The 9,579-nt window shown below is 36.4% G+C and overlaps 2 protein-coding genes across 2 annotated transcripts; both read left to right on the forward strand.

The window, feature by feature from the left end:
• Positions 1–1,597: 1,597 nt before the first annotated feature.
• Positions 1,598–4,785, forward strand: sike1 (suppressor of IKBKE 1). The gene is made up of 5 exons (XM_074681542.1): positions 1,598–2,046; positions 2,632–2,737; positions 2,811–2,953; positions 3,044–3,157; positions 3,423–4,785. Exons 1-5 carry the CDS (start codon positions 1,888–1,890, stop codon positions 3,591–3,593), a joined length of 693 nt encoding a protein of 230 aa, XP_074537643.1. The 5' UTR covers positions 1,598–1,887; the 3' UTR covers positions 3,594–4,785.
• Positions 4,786–5,602: 817 nt separating this feature from the next.
• Positions 5,603–7,682, forward strand: micos10 (mitochondrial contact site and cristae organizing system subunit 10). Its single transcript, XM_074681998.1, has 4 exons — positions 5,603–5,729; positions 6,692–6,739; positions 7,217–7,323; positions 7,463–7,682. Exons 1-4 carry the CDS (start codon positions 5,657–5,659, stop codon positions 7,469–7,471), a joined length of 237 nt encoding a protein of 78 aa, XP_074538099.1. The 5' UTR covers positions 5,603–5,656; the 3' UTR covers positions 7,472–7,682.
• The last annotated feature ends 1,897 nt before the right edge of the window (positions 7,683–9,579 follow it).

The raw sequence follows: 9,579 nt of genomic DNA on the forward strand, positions 1-9,579 counted from the left end.
ACGTTCTGAAAATGTATGTTTTATATAAAAATATCAGCAAGTTATCGAACAGATCAGGTCATTTGAACGCTACGCATTCAAAATTTAACTTTGGTGACTGATCTCTTCATGTGTTACAATTTCTGAGGCCACACGTTGCAACTCAGGGGTGTATTCAAGGAGGAAATCGAGTTAAGTCGTTTTAATGTCATTTAAGGCCACGCTACCTCAAGATTAAACATAGACCCGTCTGATGTGGATGGTATGGGCAAATGTCAGACACTTAAGAATGGGTCATTTACTGATGGTGGGTTTGATGATTTATCAATCGTTTCCATATACATGTTTTTTTTGTTAGCCCCGTATCTTCTCCTAAGTAACTTTGTGATTGCTTTGAGCTCTTGTAGAGACACATCTGAGAAAATGCAGACTAAATGTGTTGTTACAGTGCCCCCTATTCTTACCATTAGATGAAGTAAAATAATTGAATTGAATATTACTATTCTACCATAATTCTGTTATTTGATTGAAAATCCCTCAACACAAGCTTTTCATTATCTACTCAAAAGCCTGCTGATTGAATCATGTCTACATTGCAATATACACGAGCTGAATTTGTCTGAATTCTAGTAAGAACGATCTCTTATAGTTACTGTAAGCTTCCTTGATCTGTCAGGTCCAAATGTAAAAAAAATAAATAAATAAATAAAAAGGTGTTCAGGGCAAACATTTGTTGATAAACTCATTGAAATAAATATGCGCATAAGCCTTATTATTTATTTATTTATTTATTTTAGAACTGTTCACTATAATATAGTCATTTTTGTTATGTAACAACAGGTCTCTGTACAGGATAACTTGAGTTTGTATACACATTCAAGTCCTTGTAAGGACCATTTACCACCTTGTGCTAAAAAAGTGGTACAAAAGTAATAAATAACTTTAACCAGGATGGGTGCATAGTTTGAATCCCTTCACATAAAACGCTACCTTCTAGTTAAGACATGCCAGATAAAGACTTTGCAGGAATTACCCCTTAACTTTTCTTATGGTCCTTTTGCAAACTCTAATTTACCTTACTGTGTGTCTGTTGTATCATTAAAAATGTATATTATTAATCATAAATAATGTGGTAAGGTTAAATGCATTTTGGGTTGGGTTTTTTTTCTCTTTTATTGTATTGTAAATGCTAATTGTCTGTGTAGTTTTACTCTTTTTGTTCATTCTTGTTTTTTTACAATTGTTTCCCGGTCAGGATTGTTTAGTTAAACATGGAAAATTTAAACACCTCAAGTTATATTTCTGCATGCATGTTACAACGAAAAAATTAAACACTTTTCTAAAAAGTATTCATAAACAAAAATATTTGGTATGCTACCAGTATGCTACATGTTCTACCTCTGCTCCCTGAGCTAAACAAAGGGATTGTTTTTTTTTTTACTTCTTTCTGATGCCATGCTGATGATTTTCATCTGTTCCTCAGATCTTTTTAATTTTAATTGATTTAAATTGATTTGGACTCATACCCTGGATCAAACAATTTTTGCAGTCAAATTACCAAAGTTCTCTAGCAGAGGGCAGTATTGTTTCCAAATTAGTTTCTGGCTCCTGTTAAAGCACACGAAGAAGACTCCTTCGCGGAAGTGACGTTTCGTTCAGCGTCAAACGGAAACGGCAGATCTTGACAACAAACCTGAGTGAACTGTGTTTTTATAATTGTATTAACCGGTTAATCAGTATACTGGCATATATTTAAGGACATGACATAGTTCGTATCCGTCGCTTTAAAGGCATTGTAGTCAATTGAAAGAACGAAGGCGAGGTGGTTATTGTCCTGAGCTCACACTTTGAGCTTTATAGAGCTGCTCAGTATCTAGCTTACACACAGGAATTGTCACCTTACGATAAATGGCCTGCACTCTAGAAAAAGTGTTGGGCGATGCCCGAACTCTTCTGGAGAGACTGAAAGAGCACGACACAGCCGCCGAGGGGCTGATAGAGCAGTCCGGGGCCCTTAGCCAGAGAGTCCACAACATGAAAGAGGTGGGAAATGCTCTTCCTGAAAAGGTAAGGACCACAATTTTAAGATTTCATTTCGAGTACAGAGCTACAACTGGACCTTGTTTGGCTCTGCTTTCCATTGTAGAATAAATCTAACTTGAAGCGGCAGTTGTTGTCTCATTTTCATACAGATCTTAATCATATTAAGATTATGGAGATCAGCTACATAACATTGACTATCCTGTCACAGTAGCGTCTGTGTGCTTGTTCGCCTGTGTTTACAGTTGATGTGTTGGAAGCAGAAAAAATTGTGTGCGTCTCCAATCAGAGTGGGTCAGAGCACCCTCAAGGCTGCCTCACTTGTAAGGTGTTCCTGGTCGGCAGTGGTCAACTTGGTACCAGCTAAACATGGACCAAGCAAAGAACATTTAATCAAATTCAGCTGAAGAGCTACGGAAGCTCAGATGATTTACAAAGTCACTGCTAGTTCTAATATAAAAGTGCCCGAACACAATGCATCACCTTTCGTTGCATAGCAGGCTGTACAGTGACAAACCAGTCACAGTGGTCCACATTTACATGATTATTTTTTGTATGAATACAACAAATGTACCTTTACCTAAGTATTTTTTGTCTGCCTTCTCCTCTCAGCATATAGAAGAATCTTCAGAGATCCATGAGCTGACCAAATACAAGCCTCATGTCCTTCTTACTCAGGAAAACACTCAAATCAAGGAATTGCAGCAGGAGAATAAGGGTAAGAAATACACTGCTTCGTCACTTATACACCTGTGACCTCTGTGCTCACTCGTATACTCCTGTCTCTGCAGAACTATGGTTGTCTCTTGAAGAACACCAGTATGCGCTAGAATTGATTATGGGCAGGTACCGTAAGCAGATGCTGCAGCTGATGATGGCAAAGAAGGAGATGGACACTAAACCTGTGCTCAGCCTTCATGAGGATCATGCAAAAGTATTCCCACTGTTAACACTTTAATGTATATTTATTCCTTTGAAATGTAATGATCGCAAATATACTGTTTTATTTTTTAATTTTCTAAAGGAAGTTCAGAGCCAAGTGGAGAGAATATGTGAAATGGGACAGGTGATGAGAAGAGCAGTACAGGTGGATGATCAACACTACTGCTCTGTCAGAGAGAGGCTTGCACAGTTAGAGGTGAGAACCATGCTTCTGTAGAACCATGGACAAATCCAGGTTCTGTCCTCATTATCACAACTCATCAATATCATTAAGTGCAGAGGTGTTTGTGAAACAACTTGGTCTTTGATTTTTTTGATTCTTTCAATCACCTTAACTGTATCAGGGTTGGAATTTCATCACCACTAGAATATGTGACACTCTGTCTTGGGGTTCAACTCTCATTTGTCAACCTGAACATTTTACTTATGTTGTGATGTATTATTATTTTTGTCTGGTCCAGATAGAGAACAAGGAGCTTCGAGACCTCCTGGTCATCAGCAAGGCATCAGTAAAGGCAGCAAGAGAAGAGAATAATCAGCCAGAAGCGGTGGCAGCAGTAGTAGCAGCAGCAGCAGCAGCAGCTCAAGAACAGGAACCAAAAGAGGTCTCTGAGCCAGCAGCTACTGAGTGACCAGAACAAGTTAGAAAAGAGCTGTGGACGTACCAACGTCTCCAGGACCAGGAGACAGGGTGGATCCTCACTTCACCTGAATTCACCTCATCTTTTTTTATACATAAGATTGAATGCAGTTAAACCACAGCATACTCTCTTTTTGTGTGAAGGCCACTTAAACACAGCGTTCTTGCTAAGGAGGCATTTAACTTCAGGTAGTTTTTGATGGTAGCTATTATTATTATACATGTGCAGCAGGTGTTTTATCACGACAGTCATGATGTGTGAGAAAATTTCACATAAGCCTTGATTTAAAATATGACTAGTTGGATATCACTGGCAAGAATTTTGGACAAATATGTGCTGGAGTATAGCAAAGGGTGTTTTTTTTTTTGGCCAAAGAAAGATTTACTTTTCTAGGACACAGTCTCTACCTCTTTGGTGCCCCTTTGCTGTTCACACACATGTGCTCACATTTAAAATATTTAAAGCTTTCATAATCACCCCTGCTGTTTTATCACTTCAACCTTATATTCTTCTCCATTTTTGAATCTGTGCTTGATAATCACTGCCAACAACATGACTTTTGGCTGTTTCACCGAATGCCTGCTAAGGAGTGACATTAGATCATTTGTATGTAATGGTCTGATTATTTTTCCAGTTTGATATGTCTGTCTGTTTGTAGAACCCACGTATGAAAACAACACGTTTTTCCATGTTTAGTATTTTGATTCTCTGTGTTAAACACCTATTTTGTAGTTTTGAGATTTGAATACAGAGTAATCAAGTGTATCAGCTGAACATCTTTATTTAGCAGTTTGAAAACATTGCATATTTTGTGTGATGGATATGAAATACTTGCAGATGGTGTGTGATCAAAATTTAGAAATTGTCATCTCAGGAAATCAGTGTTAAAGGTGGACATGCTGTAACGAGTTCATGAGAGTTTACTGATGTGTGTCTAATTAAATTTCATTCAAAAACTTGAAAATAAATTTTAACTGAAAATTGATGTTTATAACACTGTTATTTTCCTTTAAAAATTCATGTGAAGAATTAAGACTAAGAGGGGGGGCTACAAAAAGGATCTGGCAATAAATTGTCCTTATTCATGTGATATAGTTGGTACTGTCTACTTGATATGTATAACATCTGTCCCAGAGTAGTTGCATAGCAAAACTTGATCTGCGTAGTGTGCAGTTTAGTCATGAGGTTTACATTTTATGGTAAAAATGAATAAATAAATAAAAATAATAATCCCATTTTGGATCGAGTTCCAGATATTGTCCTTCACCCAAGCTGACTAAAACCTTGAGGTTGTACATAGGTTATAAAAATATTGAGTACTTTACAACTGTTCCAAAGTTTCCTGTCAAGAAAGAAAAACAGGCACTTGTTTTATTCTGAATAAGTGACAAAATGTTCCTTACAATTTCATCACATTATTTCACTTGAAATACACCATACTATCATCTTCCACATTTTTCTTAATTATGAAATGTTTGACTATTTTCACCCAAGAAAACAAAGATTTTGAAGGACAGTGTTTTTAACTAATACTTTACTATATCTTTTCTTTACTTGGAAATTTCGAGATCCCTACAGTTTGAGATTCCCGAAATGTGCTTTAATCTTTAGATTAAATGATCTAAGATCAAAAGATGACATTTACTATAAAATATATGTTTCGCGCAGAATTTCAAATATTGTATCGCTTGATTAATATAAAAATGTCTGTCTTTTTGCATATTTACCGCAGGATGGCGACACGGGTCTCCTTGAGAATAAAGCGTCGCGAGGCTGAGCGATCCATGCCGTAATGATGCGTTCACGTGAAACATGCACTACCTACAGTCGGTGTATAACGTTCTATTTTCATTTACTTGTTGAATAAAAACGTCAGTCAAAGTAATGATGTATAGTTTTGTGTAGTTTTGTGTTTCTTGGCTGACTACATTTTGTCACTTGGTCAAAGTTCAGTGATAATACCTATGAGTTGTAGCGATGCTCATGAATATTCCCGATGGCCAGTGAACGCAGCAGCGTAGCTGCATTTGACACTTCTAACCCGACACAAGCTAATGTCCATGATGTCTGAAAAGGAGCTGGGGAAAAAGTGGGACCGATGCCTGGCAGATGGTGCCATTAAGTTAGGTAAATACCCCAAGCTTTTCGTGAATGAAAACCATTTAATGTGCTCGTACGAAGAGGGAATAAGCAGTTTGTCCTGTAGTCTACAGCTGTCATTGACTGGGTGCGGCTAACCAGCTAGCCTAAAAGGGCTTGTAAAGGACAACTGAAAGACCCGACAGATTTCCAGGAATTATTATTCCCCTAAAACGTCTACAGTTTTGCGCCAACGGCTGTCTTCGAAATTTGCACTGTGTTGTTTTTTTTCTTCTTCTTCTTTTATGTTCGTTTGAATGAACCCAATAGGAGGCCCCATTAATGAAATGTGATTAAGGACTTTTCCCTCAGTGTTTTTATCGTGACTGTTCTCCACGAATGTATTTAATTGCATGCAACAATACACAATTTACCTCCAATTAATTCGTCTTATACTTAGCTCATAGAAAATCTTTCAATGTTCATATCTGGAAACTTTCCATTGCGTCAGCTTTCAACGCCGCAACTTACAGAAAAATAAACGTATAAAAAGAAGGCCCAGAGAGCACGATAAATTTGAGTTTATCAATTAAAGTTTATTTAGAGTTATTCCTGTTTTTGAAGCCTAGTTGGCCCAGTGATTACTTGTGAAAAGCTACCAACATGGGTATATCTGACTACAAAAAATGCGTGATATTTGAATGGGGTTTGGTCTGATGTTTCCAACAGCTTTAGCTCTTTAAGGGGATATGCTCTCATTACAACAAACAGGCTTAAAACCAACAAATGTACCTGGGAACATTGGGATAACATGACACTTCATTATAAGCCTTGTTTTTCAGAGAAACACAGTGAACTGTGTTTTTCAGGTGCATTTTCAATGTAAGAATAAAATCCAGTATCATAGACTTACAAGGACAGCTTGAGAAATTCGTTAATAATGCAAATGATGTGACAGCCATCCAAATGAGTCATATCCTCTTTGTAATTTTGTGCTTCTCTTTCTTCAGGCACTGGGCTGGGATTAGGAATTGTGTTCTCAGTTCTGTTCTTCAAACGTAAGTATTTTCAACAGATATCACAGTTTCTTGAGCCTCTAATCTAGCTCAGATGTCTGACTGGAGGAGCAGAGATGAATGAACATTAAAAAATAACCCTATTATAACCATATTCTATGACTAGAATATAAATTAGATGAATGTGTGAAAATATTTTCCTAAAAATGGCTCTAACATTTTTATTATCTGCTACGGCTTGCATCATAACACTACTTGTGCCTTTGTTGTAATTGTTATAATTTATTTCAATTGATTACTTTTTTGTGTGTTGTTTGTTTTATTTGTTTACATTTGTAAATAAAATACTGTGAGAGTTTTCAGGGCTTCAGTTTTGTCAAGTGCACCAATGATAAAGCCTGTAAAAATAAATGTCAATAATATAAAAAAAAAAAAAAAAAAAATCAGACTACAAGAGTGTGACAAGAATTTCACACACCATTTCTGCTGGGAAACCAAAAAAACTTGTCTCATTTGTAGGGCACACGTGGCCAATTTCATTTGGCTCCGGGGCAGGAATCGGCATGGCATATGCCAACTGTCAGAACGACCTGAAGTCACATTACATGCTGCACAGAGCTGAAAAGGTTGGTTGGTGCAATAAAACACTTAAACCTCTAAAAACATTTTAATACAACCTCATTTATCAATTATATTAACAACCCTGTTTCAGATTTTACAATAAATGCATATCTAAGTAACTGATTCCTTTTGTCTTCTCAACAGGAGCAGTAACCACATTTCATCAGGGACTCCCTTTTTTTACTTTAATTTGTTTTGAACTCATCCTGTCTGTTTTGTCTGTGGGAGAGTCACCATTTGCACTGTTCTACAGTTAGATCCTCTGTTGAACGATCCATCCCTTGTATGACTCTGTAAGATTTGTACGTGCCTAATCAGGACAGTCTGTGTTTATTTAATAAAATAATCATGCTGACAAAAATTATTCCCTGCTGATTCATTTATCCTCTGATGCTGAGAAAGAAGAAATCATTTTGAACTAAATTTCACTGAATGGATTTGAAACAGCTTGATTACATTTTGGACTCAGTGTGGAAATGGGGTAACTAATGTCAAGTGTTATATTCAGCTCTGAAAAGGTGAGGATTCAGCTTATTTCTGAATGCGAGTGGGAGTGTGTGTGTTTTTTCTCCCAAAACGAATCTTGGAAGATTCCTTGAGACACTAGCAGTTACCCATAAGGTGGTGGGCTTGGTGTGGGTGTAAGAGGGTCGGAAGGTCAGCAGCAGCTGATCTGATGTGGCAAATGACAGGGCCATAGCGATGGAGGAGATTAGTCAGTTATGAGGGGGCATGGAAATGTAGAGCTTTGCATATTTTGTTTGGTGTTTGATGAAGCTTTTGAGATTTTGGAGTGCACTGGATTTTACCCCATGTGCACTGTTTTTGTTACTTGAAATTCAAGTGCTCCTTCTGAGGGAGAAATAATTAAATGAATAATTATCCAATGAATAATTACATTGCTTGTTTTGATTTCTGGATTCAGAATAATGTGAAGTGAGGGGCTCTCCTTTTCTGATAGGTGCTGGGACAGGGAGCAAATTTATTTTCTGATCCTAAATATATGAGTCAACTGAAGTAGTGCTTATATATATATATATATATATATATATATATATATATATATATATATATATATATATATATATATATATATATATATATATATATATATATATAAAATCCGTTGGACTTAACATCAGTCACATTCACTTGATAAGTCCAGAAATTAATCTTCAAGATAATATGAGATACATTTTATACATAAGTTGTCACAGGATATTCTGCCTACATTATTAACATATCTTTTCATTTCTTATTACAAGCAGTATAGGGCTCATTTCCTCATGTATTATTTTGAAATAAGCAGATTATCTCATTCCTTTGAATAATCAGAACTTCATGTTCAATCATGTAGATTGAACACAAAGCACACTGATCTGAATACTACAATGTGGTCCTGTTGCAAAGTGATCCGACCAATAACAACCAAAGTTCCTATCTCTCATTTGCTTGTCACATGTCTAAAATTTGAAGGAAAAAACAAAACAAAATAATAAATATAATATTTTTAAATTTTTAATATTGTTTTGCAGATATCTGAGATTTAAAATTCAAGATATTCTTCTTCTTCTTTTTTTAAGAATTGTATATCTATAAAATTACACATCCCACAAAAATCGTATCATTTTGGAAAAAATTTGGAGGCCCACTTAGAATACCTCCGCAGCCCACCAGGGGGGCCTGGCCCACAGGTTGGGAATCACTGCACTAGGCTATGAAGGTGCTCTATAAGCAGCCTGTTTTACTATGTTTTGTCATATCAACGAAAAGCAAAGATTCTTGTTCACATACAAATGCTGAACAAGTTGCACCCTTTGATATGTTGCACTTTAATCCTTGTGACTGCTGCAGGTTGTGTTTTCTCACATTAGTTGTTTGGATCACGTGTAAATGTATGATGTCAAAATTGGTTTGAGTGAACGCAACACTTTGTGGAGCTGTCAAAAACAACACAAGTTAAATTGATTGAATAAATCACAGACTCAGATGGGGAGCAAAGCAAGAGCATTAAAAGACATGGATCTGAGACTGAATAGTGGAGTAATTCAGTCTTTTCAGTGTAGGTGGGTGCCCTCTTTTTAAGATATAATGAAACCTTTTACTGCTACATAAAAACTAAGATGACTCCTGCAACACATCTGACTCACTGCTTTAATTCACCTTGTGAACATAAAGCAAGAATAAAGCACACTTCTGAGTCATTTTACAAATCCACCCCACTCTGAAGAAAAAGAATTCAGATCAGCAGCATAAAAAAT

This window comes from Halichoeres trimaculatus, unplaced genomic scaffold, assembly GCF_033239565.1.
Source record: "Halichoeres trimaculatus isolate MK-OKI-2021-1 unplaced genomic scaffold, fHalTri1.1 fHalTri1_scaffold_11, whole genome shotgun sequence".
Classification (NCBI taxonomy): domain Eukaryota; kingdom Metazoa; phylum Chordata; class Actinopteri; order Labriformes; family Labridae; genus Halichoeres; species Halichoeres trimaculatus.

Bases quoted from the DNA above. Each gene is read 5' to 3' on its own strand.
- sike1 (XM_074681542.1), top strand. From the start codon at position 1,888: ATGGCCTGCACTCTAGAAAAAGTGTTGGGCGATGCCCGAACTCTTCTG. The intron at 2,047-2,631 runs GTAAGGACCACA...TTCTCCTCTCAG, and splicing joins GAAATGCTCTTCCTGAAAAG to CATATAGAAGAATCTTCAGA. The intron at 2,954-3,043 runs GTATTCCCACTG...AATTTTCTAAAG, and splicing joins TTCATGAGGATCATGCAAAA to GAAGTTCAGAGCCAAGTGGA.
- micos10 (XM_074681998.1), top strand. From the start codon at position 5,657: ATGTCCATGATGTCTGAAAAGGAGCTGGGGAAAAAGTGGGACCGATGC. The intron at 5,730-6,691 runs GTAAATACCCCA...CTCTTTCTTCAG, and splicing joins AGATGGTGCCATTAAGTTAG to GCACTGGGCTGGGATTAGGA. The intron at 6,740-7,216 runs GTAAGTATTTTC...TCTCATTTGTAG, and splicing joins CTCAGTTCTGTTCTTCAAAC to GGCACACGTGGCCAATTTCA.